This window comes from Antechinus flavipes, chromosome 4 (genome assembly GCF_016432865.1).
Source record: "Antechinus flavipes isolate AdamAnt ecotype Samford, QLD, Australia chromosome 4, AdamAnt_v2, whole genome shotgun sequence".
In the NCBI taxonomy this organism is placed as follows: Eukaryota; Metazoa; Chordata; class Mammalia; order Dasyuromorphia; family Dasyuridae; genus Antechinus; species Antechinus flavipes.
In genome coordinates this window covers 338,174,267-338,193,401 of record NC_067401.1, presented here as the reverse complement: position 1 = coordinate 338,193,401, position 19,135 = coordinate 338,174,267, and the positions used below count along the sequence as shown (strand labels likewise).

Here is a 19,135-nt window from a genome sequence, read left to right as displayed (position 1 = left end):
ATTTTTTTCCTTGAAAAAAAATTTTTTTTTGGAAGGGGAATCTAAATTTTCTTTCACAACATAACTTCACATGTACCTTCTCAATGGGCAATGGGGAGTAGGAAGAGAGGGAGAAAATCCATAACTCAAAGTTTAAAAAAAAAAACAAATGTAAAAAATTGTTTTATATTGAATTGGGAAAAATATTTTAAATTAAATAACACTAAAATATATAAGGAACTGTCAATAGACAATATCTAGTTCATAGGGATAGTTAATAAAAAAATTGAAAAAGCAAATTGGTAATTATTACTTGAAAAATACCACTAATAATAAAAAAATCAATTAAAACAACTTTGATTTAGCCTGTCCATCAAATTAATTATTTAATTTGCAAAACTGACAAAAGACAAAAGAAACAAAATTCAGTGATGACAAAAGTGTGTGCCATCTTAGAAAAGTAATTTGACAAATAGCACATGTTAGATTACATTTTTTTATTAAATGAACTTATGTAGAACTTACAAAATAGAAAAAGAAAAAATTGCCTTATATGTAGCAGATCATAAAAGATAATTCAAAATATGTAACAATAAATTTCCATTTCAAGAAAGCATATAATAGAACATATTATATTCAGGACTGTCCATTGTGGGTTTTCTTTTTCTTCTCTGCTGTGCAGTTTTTACTTTAGTCTTTTATTCCCCTTTCCTCCCCTCCATTTCCCCCAAGAAGGCTACAGTTAAAGAAGGATATATCTATGTACATGAACTTTAGAATCAATTACATGACATGGGAGACACTGTCACAGAACCATCCAGCATAGCGTGACCTTACCAGAGAAAGTGCTTTGTGTGTGAGCAAAGCAGAATTGAATTAGCTCAGAAGAAACTCGAGATACACAAAGGTAGAGAACCCCAAATGTTCATAGGGACTATTTGTGCCTGACCTGTGGCAGAGCATTCCAGGTTCATATTGGTCTGATCAGCCACAGTTGGATGCACCGTAACTCAACTCTAATATAGTAATGTCATTTTGGTCCTTTTCAAGAACAAAGGACAGCAAATAACCAACCATAAATACATATATATATACATATATATACATCAGACACACACACACATACATACGTTTTGACTTTGTCTGAGGTCAATGATTACTTTTTTCCTAATAAATTCTAACTTGATCATTATTGTGTTTGTATATATCTCTTGCTTTCTATCTCTGCTAAATCCTCTACTTTATTTTTACCTTACCTCCTCCTCTTATCTTGTCTCCCCCCAACCTTTCTTTTCCTCTTTATCCCATTCCCATTAATATACACACCCTTTTATGGCCCCCACTGTAAAATATTCCTTCCCCCTCTTATTTCTTTATAATTTTGAAGAATTTCATACCCATCTAGATATTTGTTCCCTCTGATATGAATAGGATTTCAGAACTACCAATCCTCCTTATCCATCTAATTCCTTTATGTCAATTCTTGCTCTCAAACCTCATTTGTATAATATAATTACTGTTTTTTACCTTTTCCTACATAGTTTTGCTTTTTAGAACCACTTCATACTCCGCTCTATCCTAATCTTTCTTTTGAACTATCCAATTACTAATAATGACATTGGACATATCGTTTACATTTCCACATTTAAAAAAATATAAACAATTTGTCTTTATTGAGTCACTTAAAGTTAGTCTTTGATCTTTATCTTATATTTCTCTTGGTTCTTATTTGTCAAATTTCCTAAGAAATTCAGGGTTTTTGCAACAAAATCCTTAAAGTCTGGCAATTCATTAAATATCCATTTTTTTCATTCAATATTATGCTTGATTTTGCTGGATACAGTATTTTCAGCCACAATCTCAGTTCTTTTGATCTTCAATGTAAAGTATTTCCAGACCTCAGTCTTTTTTTGTAGCTATTGGTAGGTCTTGTGTCATTCTAATTGTGGCTCCAATATATTTGAAATGTTTTGTTGTTGTTTTTGTTGCATATAAATTTTTTTCTTTGATCTGGGGATTTCAAAATTTGGCAATGATGTTTCTCTAGGTTTTCCTTGTAGGATCTCTTTTAGGTGGTGGTGGATGGATTTTTTCAATTTTTACTTTCCCCTATTGTTTTAACACTTAAAAACAATTTTCTTTAATTATTTCTTATATCATTGTATCAAAATTCTTTGAGGTGGAATAGTTTTCAGGTAGTCCACTTATTCTTATGTTCTCTCTTCTTGACCTGTTCTCCAGATCATATGAGATGTCTCACATTCTCTTCTATTTTTCATTCTTTATATTTTGCTTTATTATTTTTTGGTCACTTGTAACTTCACTGACTTTGTCTTGCTCAATTCAGTTTTCAAAGAGTCATGTTCTTTCTTTTTTTTTTTTTTGCTGAGGCAATTGGGGTAAGTGACTTGCCCAGGGTCACACAGCTAGAATGTGTTAAGTGTCTGAGATCAGATTTGAACTCAGGTCCTTCTGACTTCAAGGCTGGTACTCTATCCACTGCCCCACCTAGCTGCCCCCAAAGAGTCATCTTCTTCTATAAAAACTCTGGATCTCCTTTTCTAGTTAGTTGACTTTTTTTTCATAATCTTATCTTTCTTGAATTGTTCTTTTTGTTTGTTTTTCCTCAATCTCTCTTATTTTATTTTTAAAGTCTTCTTTGAATTCTTTTTGGGCAGTAACTAAAAACTATTGAACCTCTTTGGTGTAAGAGAGGCGCTTTTTTAAAACTTTAGTATCCTTCTCTAAAGATGAACTATGGTCTTCCCTATTCCCATGGTAACTTTTTATGGTGGGTCCTTTCTCCTTTGCCTGCTCAATCCTTTTTTTTAATAAGAGCCTGTAGATATAATCACTCTAGCAGGAAGAGGGGGTAGGGAGAGAATAATGCCTCTAGTCTCAGGTCCTTCGTCAGTCCTCCCCTCTGATCTGGAACTCAAAGCTAAGAACTCAGCCCTCCTGTAAGTGCCCCACAACCCATGTTCCAACATGGGTACGCTCTAGATTCTCACCCAGAGCTATGTCTCAGCACCACACCTGGGACCTGGTTTTTCCTTATCAGCAGAGGTTCCCTCAATGTTTCCCAATTCAGACACCAGACTCCCAAAGTGTCTGAGAAATAAAAGTTCCTGTGGCTGGGGCTGAGACTATCTCCCAACCCCAGGGCTCACCACTTGTTTCAGTAGAACTAGTCTGAAGAAGTTTATATTTTGCCATCACCAAACCTCTGCCCTGGTATCTTTCTTCTGATTTTCTCAGATTATCCCAGGAGGACCAACTATTCTACGTTTATCCTGAGACATCATTTTGTATTGTTTGATTGAGAAGATCTGGAGAGCTTGGGATTTTCTGACCTACTCTGCTATCTTTCCAGAATTCTCTCCCCAATAATAATACATTTTCACCCAGTATTTCTGTTGCTAAAACTCTACAAGGAGTGTATTAGTGGGGGAAGGAGAAGCAAATAGATTTGATACAAAGATTTTTTTTGTAATATTTGTATTATTTTAGAAACTGTTCTATGTCACATGTGCCATGGGACTCAGCAATCTCTGAAGATTTGAACATTAGTGTAAGTGGTAAACAATGGTGAGGAATGTTTTTTATGGGAATAGGTTGCAATGTGTAACAAATCAGAAACTTCAGAGAAGGATTGGAATAAAAGATGTCACCAGGGAAACATATGATCAAAAAATAAGAAGAGTTAATAAGGTAAAGGATGACAGACAGGTGAACAGCCCAGGAATTCCAATGGCATGGCCTCAGTATCAGGAGAAATTGAGGGCCCCTAGATTGTTGGATTGATCTCCTATGGTGAATTCGTGACAAGACATGGATGAGTCACATAGCAGAAGCTGTATCACTAGGAAGGAAACATCCAGACTGATGAGATCACAAATTCATTTCAGTATTTATATTATTTTGTATTTATTTTAGGCAATGCAGTATTATTTATAAGTATAAAAAATAAATTCTGAAAACATGCAAAATGTCTAATAATAAGGAAATAAATAAAACAACTGTGATACACTAAATAGAATCATCATCAAATAGAATAATACCTGCTAGATTTGGAATCAGAGGACATGCCAATGTCAAACCCCAGCTCTGCTAGGTTAATACCTGTAATTTGACTTCACTATACCTCACTATCTCATTAGAGCAGTGAGGGAACAATAGCAGATGACTTTACAATTCCCTCTGGCTCTAAATCTGTAATCCTATGAAATGAATTCCTATAATGAAATTAAAATAGATAAGCATGACAAATATTTTAAAATCTGGAAGAACCTTCATGAAACTATACAAAGCAAAAATAAAAATCAGAACTAGGAGAACAGTATGAATATTAGTATGATGGATAGATTAAACAAAATATAAATTTAGTTGATTTTATTGATGAGTAACACTATCAAGTTTTTTAACAAATCATCTAAAAAGAAAAAATAGCTAAAATCATTTTGAAGGCCAAACCATAAATTTGTAACACATTAGAGAGTCGAGGTTCTAATCCTACTCTTTAGCTGTTGTTTTTAGTGCTGCTATTATTGTTTTAGTTGTGTACAATTCTTCTTGACCCCATGCAGAGTTTTCTCGGCAAAGATACTTAGAGTGGCTTGCCATTCCCTTCTCTCCAACTCATTTTACCGATGAGAAAACAGAGACAAGAGTTAAGTGACTTGACTAGGATCACACAGCTAGCAAGTATCTGAAGTCATATTTTAACTCAGAGCTGAGTCATCCTGATTACAGGACTGACATTCTATCCACCACACCATCTAACAGCCCATGTTGTCTTTTTTCACTGATGTGAAAGGAAATCATTTCACAATGAATTACTGTTCCTTTCAGTAAACAGAAATAGTATAAAATTTCACACATTAGTTTTTAAAAATCTGTAATAAAGCTAGTGATTCACAATATACTTTACATTACAAGGCATAGTAATGACAGCATGTTCTATCTGGAAACTGCACAATGTCAATTTCTAGACTTTTGCCAATAAAAATCAGCATATAATGAGAGTAATAAATTAAATAATAGATCTGTACTCCAGGGAGTTCAACAAATATATTGTCAAATTAACAAATGATGATTATTGTAACAGGCATGGATTTTTATCCAGGAAGAAATGTTCAAGAAAAACTCCTGTGCAATTAATGCATTTCCTCCATACTGACTGTGGTTAGTTTTATATATGTATGTATGTGTGCATATATATGTGTGTGTGTGTGTAAGTGTGTGTGTATAAAACTATATAATAGTTAATGATATTCTCTAACAGATTGAGTATTTAAATGGCCAATGCAATATCTGTTGTCCCTTGATACTTGCAAAATCATCCTACAGAATTAAAACAATTTCTGGGATCACCGGATAAGTATATAATAGACATTTGGAAGAATGAGTAAAAATTGGGCAGCTAGGAGGCATAGTGATTAAAGCGTTAAGCCTGAAGTCAGGAAGACTCATCTTTCTGGATTCAAATGCAGCCTTCAGACGTTTAACTAGCTGATGATGCTGACCAAGTCAATTACCCCTGTTTGCCTCAGTTTCCTTATCTTTAAAATGAGCTGAAGAAGGAAATGGCAAGCCATTCTGCCAAGAAAATCCCAAATAGATTGGTGATGAGTTGGACATGACCAAAAAAACAATTGAACAACAAAGCAAAAATTGTGCTTTAAAAGGGAAAATAATGTTAAGCACATATATCTGGTAATGATAACTCATATGTACACACACATATTATTTTGTTTGTTTTTCACAACCACATTTGAGTTAGATGCTATTATTATGCTATTTTACTGAAGAAACTAAAGCTGAGTAAATTTTAAGAATTTAGTAAGATCTAGAACCAAAAGAACCTCAAAGGTCATCTGATCTAGCACCCCTCATTATATAAATGAGAAAACTGAAGGCTAAGAAAATTAAGTGGTTTTTGAGTTCAAAGAAATAATAAGTGCCAGAAGCACCCAGAGTAATCAGAAAGCCCCAAGTGGGGACCCTAGAAGTCTCTGGAATGATGTGGCACTACTCAAATCAGGACACCCCAAGCTCAGGAACTCTGAGATTCCTAGCATTCTGTTCTGAGATACCATAAATGGCCCTAAAGATCCAGCATTCTGAATTTCAATATTGGCAGGAAGGAGAAACAGAAATAATTCTGAGAAAGTAGAGATCAGAACCTAGCAGAACCAGGACAAAACTTAGGAAGGACAATTGTACACAACCCCAAAAGCATAGCAGGGGCTAACCTCACCCTGACACAAAATCTCAAATCAGGAATTAAGACTAGAGAAATGAGTAAAACAAAACATTGAACAATATGAAAAATAACTGTAGACATATAGATTCTCCCACAAGGAAGAAGGGAATCAGTCAGTACTTTAAAAAAAAATGAAGCAAGAGATGAAAAGTTAAATAAAATCTCTTTAGGACATAATTGGAAGGAGAATAAAGAACTTAAAAGAAAAAATAGTAAAACTTGCCCAAGTAACAGATCCCCTGAAAACTAGAATTGGTCCAACATTAATCAACAACTCCATGAGACAATAAAAAAAATGTGAATAAATTTAAAAGACTGCAAAAATTGCAAAAATGTAACACATCTGATATAAATAACAACTAGTCTGGAAAACAAGTCTAGAAGAGATCATTTAAAAATCATGAAACTCACTGAAAACTAATTTTTTCCTGAGCTTTTTATTTTCAAAACATATGCACAAATAATTTGACAATGTTGACCCTTGCATAGCCTTGTGTTTCAGATTTTCTCCTCCTTCCCCTCATCTCCTCCCCTAGATGGCAAGCAATTCAATATATGAAAACTAATTGTTTAAAAATCCTGGATACTATATTTCAAAAAAATATAAATAATAACTGCCTAGATCTTTTAGAATCAGAAATCAGAATGAAAATAGAAAAAAAATTCACCGATGCCATTCTGAAAAAAAAAAAAAACAATAAAAAATCCTAATCATATCGAAATCCAGAGCTCACACACCAAAAATAAATAAATAAATAAATGCACTAAGCATGCAGAAAGAAGCAGTTCAAGTACCAAGGAAACATAGTCAAGATCATGGAAGTTTCTTCTATAAACAAGAGAAAATGTCAGAATAAAATATTCTAAAATAAAACAAGCAGACTTGTAACCAAGAATAATTTTCCCTGAAAAGGTAAGTAGAATGTTATAGGTAGCAAAACTGGATTTTTAATGTACTTTCAAGTATTCTGTTTTAAAGATCAGAGCTGAGTGGAACTTTTAAAATGTAACTATATAAGTTAAGCGAAGGCTAGAAGGAAAAGGTTATATGATGATTAAATGTTAATTCTGATGTAGGAAGAAGAAACTAATGTTTCTTCAGAATCATCATATTTTCAAAGGGCATTGAGGAAGTTAATTGAGAAAAACAGAGATCCTGAAGGTACATTGGTTCTGTTCTGAGATTTTAAAGAGAGAAAAGAGAAGGGAGGTTAAAATATATATTCTTAAAGAAAGGAGAAAGATGGAACTGGAACTTGACATTTCTTAAAAGAAGATGGGTATACTAATGTGAAGGAAGGGGTGGAAAGAAGGGACATCACCTAAAGCTCCTCATCTGAAAAAGGAAGACTGAACAAGCACACACAAATACACACACACGCACATTCTGCTTAGAAACTGTGCAGGGAAGAAGTAGAGGTGGGGAGGGAAAACTAAGAAGTAAATAGGTATAAGCAAAACTAACTTCCTGATCCTAAAAGGGAGGTGAGATTAAAAGGGAAAAAATAAAAAGCAAACAAAATTGAAGGAAGATGTCCATCAATTGAGGAATGATTGACCATATGGTGATCTATGAATATTATTGTCCTATAACAGTGACCTATAGAGATAATTTTAGAGAATCTTTAGTGTTATAAATTGACATTAGATAAAGTGAGAGGAACAATTTACAGAAGCGCAACATTGTACACACACACACACACACACACACACACACACACACACTTAATATTGAGAGACTTTAGAACTCTAATCAGTGATGAAATATGTTACATAGCTCCTGACAGAAAGAAAATGGACTCCAGAAGTGCACAAAGAGACATAAATATTTTGGACACACAAGGCCAGTGCAAGGATTTGTTTTTCTTGACTATTCTTATTTATTATAAAGGGGTTTTCTTTCTTACAGTTTTTAAATTTGAGAGTGGAAGAAGAGAGGTAGTAGTAATATGCCAGAGAACAGAAATTTTTTTATGCACAAAAGAGAATAGGAAGTTTAAAAGAAAGTACAAAAAAGAAAGAAAGAAAGAAAGCACAAGTAAAAACTAGACTTTTAAAAACAACATGGAATTTATTATATACTTTTTAAAAAATTGTAGGAAATGGTAATTTACTGTTTCATATGCAATTCTCTCTCCCTGTTCTGCTGTGTATTTGGAGAATTTAAGTTTGGACTTTTTTTTTAAATTAAAATGATCAGGGGTGGAATTTGAACCAAGAAATCTGTCTCCAGATGTTCTCAAACTTTAGTTCTCAAACAGTTAAAAATTATTGAGAATCTGTCCAAAGAGTTTTTGTTTTTGTGGACTATGTTTATAGAAATTTAGTACATTAGAAATAAAAACTAATTTTGAATTTGTAGACTTTTTGAAAGGGTTTAGAGACCTCCAGAATTCTTAGGACCACACTTTGAGTACCACCATTCATAGGAGTACTAATTTTCATATAGTTAATAAGTGTCTGAGGCAGGAGCCAAGCCCAAATCTTATATGCCCACACACACACACACACACACACACACACACACACACACACACACACACACACACACATCTTTACCTACTCTTGGACACAGAAAAAAGACCCCAGAGGGGAAAAAAATGGGGAAAATGAATCAGAAACTTGCCAAAATTAAGATAGAAATAGTTTTTCCACATTTTCTAATAGTCTGGGGCCCTATGGCCTTGTCTAAAATAGGAAGCATCTGGAGTTTATGGAGTGTGAGGGAGGCAATATGGCTAGACCTGCTCTTTAGGAAAATCACTTTAGCAGCTGTGAAGAGAATGAATGGAGCAGAGAAAGGCTTGAGGCCAGAAGGGGAGCTATTAAGAGGCTATTATAATAGTTCAGGCAGAGGTGATGAGGGATAGAACCAGGAAGGTGGCTGTGTGAATGAGAGAAGGGCTCCAAACAAGACACATAATCTCATAATGATAACAAATCTGATTTAATTTCAGATTGACAACTGAAAATATAGAATAGTGAGCACCTGGGAAAAAAATGTCAGTGCTGCATGCAAAAACAGAAGGTCTATGTTGGTTTAATGCCGAATGAAATTATAATATAATTTAAATTTTATTACCTAGTACTATTTCAGAGCCTGGGGGTTGGGGGTGAGGTCCATAAAGACAAAAACTGCAAAGAAAAGATATAAGAAATCTTATGAACAAGTTGGTTTATTCTGTCATATAAGCCAAAACACTTCAGTGCAAGTAAATAAGAACCTCAAATAATTTTCATTAATTACCCATAGGTATTATATATAAAAGCAATCATAAAAAAACCAATTAAGATAAGATAATATATATATATTTTTAAATGGCTTAGAAGCCATCTACGCCAAATAAAGGATTTGGGAGAAATCAGGGAGAAAAAGGCCAAGAAAGATTGAGTCATTTGTCCAAATTAGAAGATACAGATAGAAGATAGAAGATACAGATAAAAGATCTATGACTGGATCCTAGAGGATCCTCTCCAGAGTCAGGGAGACTTCTGGAGAGGTGAGCTGTTTCTCATATTTTTGCCTGTAATTTTTACAATTCTACTTGAGGATGCTAACAGCTCCTTATCCTATATCCCACTGAGAAAGAGAACAGAAGAAAAAAAAAAAAACAGCACATGGGAAACTATAAAACTGATCCAAAAGCAGGCAGGTCCATGTCTGAATGGAGAATTAATAGAATGTGTATTTGTTCATATAGAAGCAGCTAGATGGTGCAGTGGATCGTGTTAGGTCTTAAATCCAGTTTCTTACTAACTATGTGATGCTGGGCAAATCCCTTAACCCTGTATGCCTTGGTTTCCTTATCTATAAAATGAGCTAGAAAAGGAAATGGCAAGACATTCTTGTATCGTTGATAAGAAAACCCCAAATGGAATTAAGAAGACTCAAACAAGACTAAAAAAACTGAATAAAAACAACCAATTTCTGTTAATGCTATAATCATCTTCCCAATTATCTAATATTCAAAATTGTGATGCCATCTCTATCTCTCTTGCTCCTTTCCCATCTAATTAGTCCTACTGCTGCTATCTCAACAATTTCTCTAGAATATATCTTTTTTTCCCCTTCAGTCCCACTGCTACTACTTTCCTTCAGGCTCTCAAAATCCCTGATGTGAACTACTACAATGGGCTACTAACCTTTCTTTACTCCCTCCTGTAACATTGATGTCAGATCAATTTTCCTAAAGCACAGGTCTCAATAATAGTTGGTCATCGTCGCAACTCTGGTCAAGCCATTTACTTATCCCCTCTTGGTTTCAAATAAAGATGTTGAACTAGATGATTGTAGCTTTAAATCCTATATTCCTATGATCCCTTACTTAATGAGGTAATTATATCTCTATGGAGTTTACCAATATTCCATTGAGTCCTACTGAATCCACTTAAAAAGGAGAGACATATTCTATTTGCAGAAATGAGGATAGAAATTAAATTTTCAGGGTTTTTTTTTCTTGAATAATAGACATTTCAGTTAAACTATATGAACATGAGGATTGTTTTCTTTTTTAGGCAACTGGATGACATAGTGCATTCAGTAATGGACCCAGAAAGACCTGACTCAAATCCTGACTCAGAGATTTATTAGCTGTGTGACCCTGAGCAACTTAGTTAACCTATATTCCAAGATTGTTGTGAAACTAAAACAAGATAATATTTGCAAAGCCCTTTGCAAATAGAAAAAATGTATATATACACATATAAATATGTTTGTGTATGATTCATATGTGTGCATCTATACATGTACGTGTGTATATATACATTCATATATATATCCTATCATTATTTTTTTAGAATCTTGGAGTTTGATACCACTATTTCCACAGACGTTTTTGGTTTGTTTGTTGTTTGTTTTTTTATTATAGCTTTTTATTTACAAGATATATGCATGGGTAATTTTTCAGCCTTGACAACTGCAAAACCTTTTGTTCCATTTTTTCCCCTCCTTCATCCCACCCCCTCCTCCAGATGGCAGATTGACCAATAGATGTTAAATATGTTAAAGTATATGTTAAATACAATATATGTATACATATCTATACAGTTATTTTGCTGCACAAGATGAATCAGACTTTAAAATGATGTACAATTAACCTGTGAAGGAAATCAAAAATGCAAGCCTACAAAATCAGAGGGAGTGAAAATGCTATGTAGTGATTCACACTCAATTCCCAGAGTTCTTTCTCTGGGTGTAGCTTGTTCTATTCATTATTGAACAAATGGAACTAGTTTGGTTCATCTCATTGTTGAAGAACAAATGGAATTGGTTTGATTCATCTCATTGTTGAAGAGGGCCACATCCATCAGAATTGATCATCATATAGTATTGTTGTTGAAGTATATAATGATCTCTTGATCCTGCTCATTTCACTCAGCATCAGTTCATGTAAGTCTCTCCAGACCTTTCTGAAATCATCCTGCTGGTTGTTTCTTACAGAACAATAATATTCCATAACATTCATATACCACAATTTACCCAACCATTCTCCAATTGATGGGCATCTACTCAGTTTCCAGTTTCTTACCACTACAAACAGGGCTGTCACAAACATTTTGTCACATACAGGTCCCCTTTCCCTTCTTTAAGATCTGTTTGGGATATAAGCCCAGTAGTAACACTACTGGATCAAAAGGCATGTATTTCCACAGGTGTTTTTTAAAATATTTGTGACTCTTGCCTCAAGTCTATTTTCTATAAATATATCTTCCTCACAACTGCCAAAGTGATTTTCCTAAAGCATAGGTCTAAATATGTTGCTTCCTTACTCTTATCAACTGTAGTAACTTGCTATTGAAACTAAAATCAGATGTTATTTCATCTTTATCTCATCTTCTTTTAATTTCTATTTTGTGTAAGCATTAGAATGTAAATTATTGATATGGTAGTACATACATATAAATAAGGACACAGATTGGGAATAGAATGCTTAAAAATGTCTTGCTAATAGGGATGCAAGATCAAAAGAAGCATGAAAACCACTGACCCAGAATATTATTGTTCATGCTCAACAAATGTTAAATTATACCATAGTAACAGAAATGAGTTAGCACGTGCCAGTTTGATTGCCAGTTCATAATTTTGACATTAATTCTATATCTTAATTTTTCAAAGTGAAATGTGATATTTCCTGTTTTTGGATCAGGTACCTCAATCAGGAATCCTGAAGCTATCCCATTTGCGAGAAGGAGTATACATCTTCCAGCTGACTGTGACAGACACTGCTGGTCAAAGGAGCTCTGACAATGTCTCCGTGACTGTCCTCCCCCAGGCACAAACTGCAGTAGGTGAGGGGGAGAAAAATGAAAGTATCAATGGAGTATAATTCAACAACAAAAAAAGCCATATTATTTATGAGATCTGTAGACTTCCTATGTTACAAGTATAAGGGTTTTTATAGTTTCTTCTTTTATTTTCTGGAACCCCAGATCTGATATCATTTCAGGATGATTAACACTTCAGTATGGGCAAAATAAGAGGTCCTTATTTCTGAAACTTACAATGAGATGGTTAATAGAGCGTGATAGCTTTAAGGCTTAATAGTAGCCCCATCCTTTTTGATCTTTAGAACTTCTCCTAAATTTTTGGCCTCTTGTTGGAAAGAATGTTAATGAAAGATTGTTTATAGATTTAATATGTATATGTATAGATATATATGTACATGTGTGCATTACACATATACATGTCTATATGTCTATATAAATGTTATATATCACAACCCATATATATATATATATTCATATACATATTTGTGTGTGAATACATCTGTATTTCCTAGAGAGCCTCTGCCAAGATTTAATTCTAAATGGATAAAAATAAATAAGACATATTTGCCAAGATTTTGTTTTGCTTTAATTATTTAAGAATATTGCATTACTATCACATTAACATATAATAATGATTGTGTTATTAGATATAAGTAACATATAAGCTGTAGTAATTTTTAAAATCTGCAACATACAAATCCAAAGAAATTCACTGTTTTAACATTCTTTTGAATAATCACCAACCTTTATTATCTTCTAAAACCCCCCTTTTTCTAAAATGAAAGCATCAAATGCATATAATAAAACAATCAATGTAAGTTGCTTGCATTGATCACAAATGGTACTAGGCTGCTCTGAAGTTGGAGAAGTGAAACATCTGAAGTTGTTTAAGCCTTATTGGGAGAGTAAAGAGAGTTATGAAGAGAGTTGCATACTTTTCCTAAAATTGCAGCAAGCCTTTGGCAGTCTTGAATCTCCATTATTTGCAAAGGAATTAACACAATGGGTTAAATAAGGAGAAAAGGATTCGAATATAAATATAATTTTTCCATAACTATTCTAAGCTCATATCAAAGCATGCATATAGAAAAAAAATTTCTAAGATTTCAAAACTTATGGAGCCTGACAATCTTCTTTCACTAGAATCTCCACTGATGCTGATCATAATTTAAGCCTACCTAAATTATGCAGATCTTGTTCATGTCTTCCCCAAATTTTATCACAAAAGGTTTATCTAACATGCTAAAGATATAAGGTAAAAAAATTGTTGACCATCTCCTTAGCCATCTATATTTTAAGCTTTCTATAGAGTTGGGATATGTGTGAACAGGTCAGACAACTCTTCTCCATTCCAGCAATGAGAGCATGTAAGAAAATTCATAACTCTACCCATGAGCCACCACCACTAGGCTGACAGTTCATAAGTCAGTTGATATCCATATCAATAGATTTGCTGTCCAGATGTGGGCACTTGATTAACAGTTTTTCCATGTAGAAACTGACAATCTCATGGGTACACATTTGAATATTCTAGATGCAAATCAGAATAATAATAGCTCACATTTATATAGCATTTTATAGTTTAAAGAGCACTAACATCTCTCATACATGCAATTCTTTCTTTTCATTACCATAGCCACCTTCCTTGTACTGCTCCACATCATCTGTTGCCTGAATTGTAATAGCCTCTTATTTGCTTTTCCTGCTTCAAGCTTCTCCCTGCTCCATTCATCCTCCTTATCACTGCCAAAATGATTTTTCCTAAAGAGCAAATCTGACCATGTCCCCTCCCTCAAACTCCATAAACTCCAGATGTTTCCATTACGTCTAAAATCAAATATAAACTCCTCAGCTTGGTATTTAAAGCTTTTTACAACCTTGCTGCATCCTACCTATTCAGTTTTTTCTTCATTACTCCTCTCCACACTCTGTGGTCCAATCATGCTGGCTTTTTAACTGGCTTCTCCCATCTCTGTGCCTTTTCAAGGTCACATAAAGTAGGAAAGGTCTTTTCACTTGGAATACAGAGTTTCCTTCTGCATTCAGGTCAAGCACCACCTTCTGAACAATGTTTTTCCTGTTCTCCATACCCTGACAGCTGTGCTTGCTTATACCACTAATGTTCCTTACATCTGCTTTATAAATTATTGGACATATCTAAATGTATTAGAATGTAAGCTCCTTAAGGGGAGGGACTTTTAAAATTTTACTTTTGTTTGTATCACAGGAATTGTAGCCTGGTTCCTGGCACATAATAAACTTTTAACAAATCTTATTTGCTTGAAAAGTTATGAGATAATAAAGGTACATTATTATCCCCATTTTATTATTAGGTAGTTAAGGTACAAAAAGTTTAAGTGGTATGTCCACAAGTCACATAACTGTTTAATGAACTTTAGGAGTTGAATCCAAGCTTCTTGTTTCCTAGGTTAGCTTCACTAGAATTCCTCTCAAGAAGGATCTGACACCTTATTCTCAGGAATAAATGTTACCTGAGTTACTCTAAATGATTTGTGATTCAAGTCCTATACATACATCAAATGTTGGGTTTGCTCTGAGTAGTATGTATCAGAGTCAGAGGGCTCTCTCAGGCACATGACTAGCCAAGCTCCAAATTCAATATTGATTCTAGGGAGCCTAGAACTAGGCTTTGTCACTGTCCACCTGTGAAATAATAGGTGAATATATTCCTGGTTCCTTAAAAAAATTAGTAAAGGTTTATTTTCTAACAATATGGGAGCATTGTTTTCTCACTGGCTGACTCTGTGTGTGTTGGGGGCAGGGAGAAAGTAGCCTAAGATAGACAGATGGCCGGCAACTAGCCAAGCGTTTATTTGCCTTTATCCATTCACTTGGCCAGATTCTACAGTCTCCAGTAGCAACTTGGCAATTATAAATGAGAAAATGTCTTTGAAGTTGCTTGGGACAGAATGAAATGAATGTCCTTTGAAAAAGCAGCTTCAGGCTCCATATCCTCGCCTTCTTTCCAATGGCCTTGTATATCTCTACAAAGCAAGCTAACAGTGTAGTTACCACAAATGTTCTCTTGAGTCACTCTTACAGCTGGGGCTTTATCATTGCCTTATGAATAAGACTCTAGGAATCAGATCCTGGAAGTAAAATACTTTGAGATACTGAAAACAGGAGGTGGAAACATTTTGAACACTGCTCATCATTCTGCAACATATAATGACCTTGTAGCTCAGGCAGAGCTGTAGTGATTCAATGCTACTTTATTACCATATCATCCTCATCATACAGCAGCAGGCAACAGACCGTACTGATTGTGCAATGAAATCTGGCTCAGTGGGATTAGATTTTGTATGAAGAAGCTGTGTATTTTCCAATGAGAAAGCTTTAAGAAGTTTTCCTAAGTAACTCTTCTACACATGAGCTGACATTTTGTGTGTGCTCTTAAAGTAGGACAAATGGTTCATTTAAATTTGCCAATTTTTTTTGGTTAACTCTTTGTTGTCTAGAAGGTTTCTGTGGCTAGGAAAAAAAAATGTAACCTAATAAGGACTTTGCTATGGCAGAACTCCTCTGCATCCTTTTATTCTTTGTGTTTCCAGCTGTTGCTTCTCTCCATATTTCTTGAATTCTCTGGAATGCTAGCCCCATTGTTCCTTACCTAATGACAATTATTACCACTGCTCTCTTTCCTTATTCTCTTTTTTTTAATTCCAGTTATTCCCTAACTTCCTCATGATCTTCCTTTGCTTTTTCCTGACTTTCCCAACTGCATAATTTACTCATTTGTTTTTCTAGAGTAGAAATCTCTGAAGCTTTATTTGGGCAAATGCACTGTACCTTCTTCTCCCCATCTAATATGATATTTGTGTTATTTTAAAAAGCTGTTTAAGCCACCTTGTTTCTAGAAGTATCTGAAACTCTTCATGATTTGGTTCTGGCCAGGTACCTTTAGTCTACACTACAGATGCTAGATAGGTACTCAAGTCTTCCTGTTTCATATAAATTTTAATGAGACTGATCTTACTATGAGTAGATAAATTCTCCTTCAAAAAAAAAAACCACTTTCTCCTTAGAAATTAATCAGATAAACTAGATAAAAGGTTTTGAGAGCCCAGGAAGGAATATGATTTCATCACCTGGAAAAAATAAAATTGTCATTAGTAAGAAGCCAGAGATTCTGGCAAGATACTGCCCTATGCCAGGAACACAGTGGCATTCATTGAAAGGATGCAGTTGTCACAGGTTGAAGATTAATCAAAAGAAACTATTAGCGAGGAAAGTATATAGTACAAACATGATGTGGTAAGGTTTAGTGTTTGTTTTAAAAATAATGAAATAGTGTTTCACTAATGTCAGAGGCAACTAAGGAGCTCCGTGAGTAGAGTGTTGGGCTTAGAATCAGGGAGACCTGAGTTCTGATCCAGCCTCAGACACTTAATAGCTGTATGATTCTGGATTTAACTCATTTAACACTATTTGCCTCAGTTTCTTCTTCTGTAAAAATAGCTGGAAAAGGAAATGACATACCACTCCAGTATTTTTGCCAAGAAAACCCCCAAATGGGGTTACAAGGAAGTCAGATAACAACTACAGCTGAATAACAAATCAAAGTATCATCTTGAAGATAGAGCAGCTAGGAGACAAAGCAGATAGATTGCTGGACTTGAAATCAGGAAGCCAAGTTCAAATCAAACATCACATATCTACTAGCTGTATGACCCTAGGCAAATCACTTAACCTGTCTGCATCAGTTACCTCATCCATATAATGGAAGTAGCATCTTCTTCTCATGGTTGTTGTGAGAATGAAGTGACATTATTTTTAAAGTGCTTTGCAAACTTTAAAAGGCTGTATAAATAGTAGCTATTATTGTTTTTGGGAACAAAGCTTTGAGATATGATCTATACAGTGGGGAAAAAATGGCAGGAGTGGCAGAAATTGTCTGTCAGTGAAAGCTCAGTAACATTCTGAAATACCTAATGAATAAATGAGTAAATGAGGATGGGGCTTTTGCTTATTAAAAAACAAAACATGGTACCCTAGCAAGTCACCTAATCTAAGTTATCTTCCATCTCTAAATCTATGATCTTTTCTGATGCAGTATTCACCCTTCTAGTATGTCCCTCCCTCAAAAATGGGCTTAATGGAGATGTATAGAAGAGGAAAGTCCATAGTGATTCTTGTATAGATTGTTAGAGGCATGAACTAGAAAGCCAGGTGGAGATACAATATCTTTCTTTTCTTTATTTGTTGGTTTGATTTTTTATTTCTTTTGTCTTTACATAAATCTTCATTATTATTGTTTTATAAAGTGGGTATAATAGAAACTTGCATTGTTTGGTTCTGACTTGTTCTGAACTTTTTCATTTTCTTCCATTTTTTTATATCATGTTGATGATTTTTTGAGCATTTCCACAGCTTTCCATTATCACTCCACCCCAAATTGAAGCCCTCCCTTAAAATGAATGAATATAGTCATACAAAGCCCAATCTAATCCAATAAACAATAAAATAAATCAACACATTAACCATCTCTGAAAATGCATCTCATTCAGCCAGCTGACATCCCCAGACATACCAACTTTCCCAGGACCTGTTATTCTGATCAATTATTAATTCTCTCTTCAGTAGCTGAATCCCTTCGAGTTCTTTTGCTTATTCCTTGTTGCCCCAGACATCCCCTAAAAGTTACAGCTTTTATCTTTCCCCTCTCCAGCTGGAGCTTATCAGTGATTTGAGGTTTGCTTTATACACAGAATGTTTGAAAGTTTGCTCCCGCTATCATTTCTTCTGTGATGACGGCTGCTGTATTGACATCACACTGGCCTGCGATGGAGTGGATCAGTGCCCTGACAGATCTGATGAAGCTTTCTGCCAGAGTGGTGAGTGGCCAAGAGGGAATGGCTTGGCCAGCCAGGGAAGCAGATTCACAGCCCAAATGCCTGCATGACTATTTATCGGTCTATTTATTTTTTGCTGAGTCAATTGAGATTAAGTGACTTGCCGAGGGTCACACAGCTAGGAAGTGTTAAATATCTGAGATCAGATTTGAACTCAGGTCTTCCTAACTTCAAGGCTGGTGCTCTATCTACTGTACCACTTAGCTGTCCCCTGCATGATTATTTATAAGAAAGCAATCTTCTTTGAGACAGTTAGATGGCTGAGTAGGAGAGATCCCTGGTCTCAAGTTAGGAAGAAATTTTCCTGAACTCAAATGTGAACTCAATACTTTCTAGCTGTATGATCCTGTGTGATTCTTAATCTCTGTCTGCCTACCTTTACTGGAAAAGAAAATGGCAAATTACTTCAAGTATCTCTACCAAGAAATTCCCACAGGTTGTATTGGTATGCTGTGGTCCACAGGGGCACAAAGAATTGGACAGAACTTTATAACTGAACAACAACAAGCAACTTCTTTCAGACAGCCATTGGGTGGGTTTCCCATCTTGGTATGTGTTATTAGAGCGTAACATGATGATGACAGTCCCAAACATTTATATAAAACTTTAAACTTTTTTAAAACTTTTAAACAAAATTTACATATTATTTTTACATATTTATAATATATATTAATATATACATATTACATAGATACAAATTACATATTATCTCATTTGAACTTCACAAAATCCTATGAAGTAAGTATTATTG

The 19,135-nt window shown here is 34.6% G+C and overlaps 1 protein-coding gene across 2 annotated transcripts in view; it reads left to right on the top strand.

Moving 5' to 3' along the window:
• The window catches only part of LRP11 (LDL receptor related protein 11), a 94,426-nt gene that overhangs the window by 46,622 nt on the left and 28,669 nt on the right, over nucleotides 1–19,135 (top strand). For both annotated transcript variants that reach the window (XM_051997928.1, XM_051997927.1), the window contains exons 3-4: nucleotides 12,391–12,532; nucleotides 18,241–18,366. In XM_051997928.1, coding sequence (XP_051853888.1) covers nucleotides 12,391–12,532; nucleotides 18,241–18,366 — 268 coding nt within the window. The remainder of the gene's footprint in view (nucleotides 1–12,390; nucleotides 12,533–18,240; nucleotides 18,367–19,135) is intronic.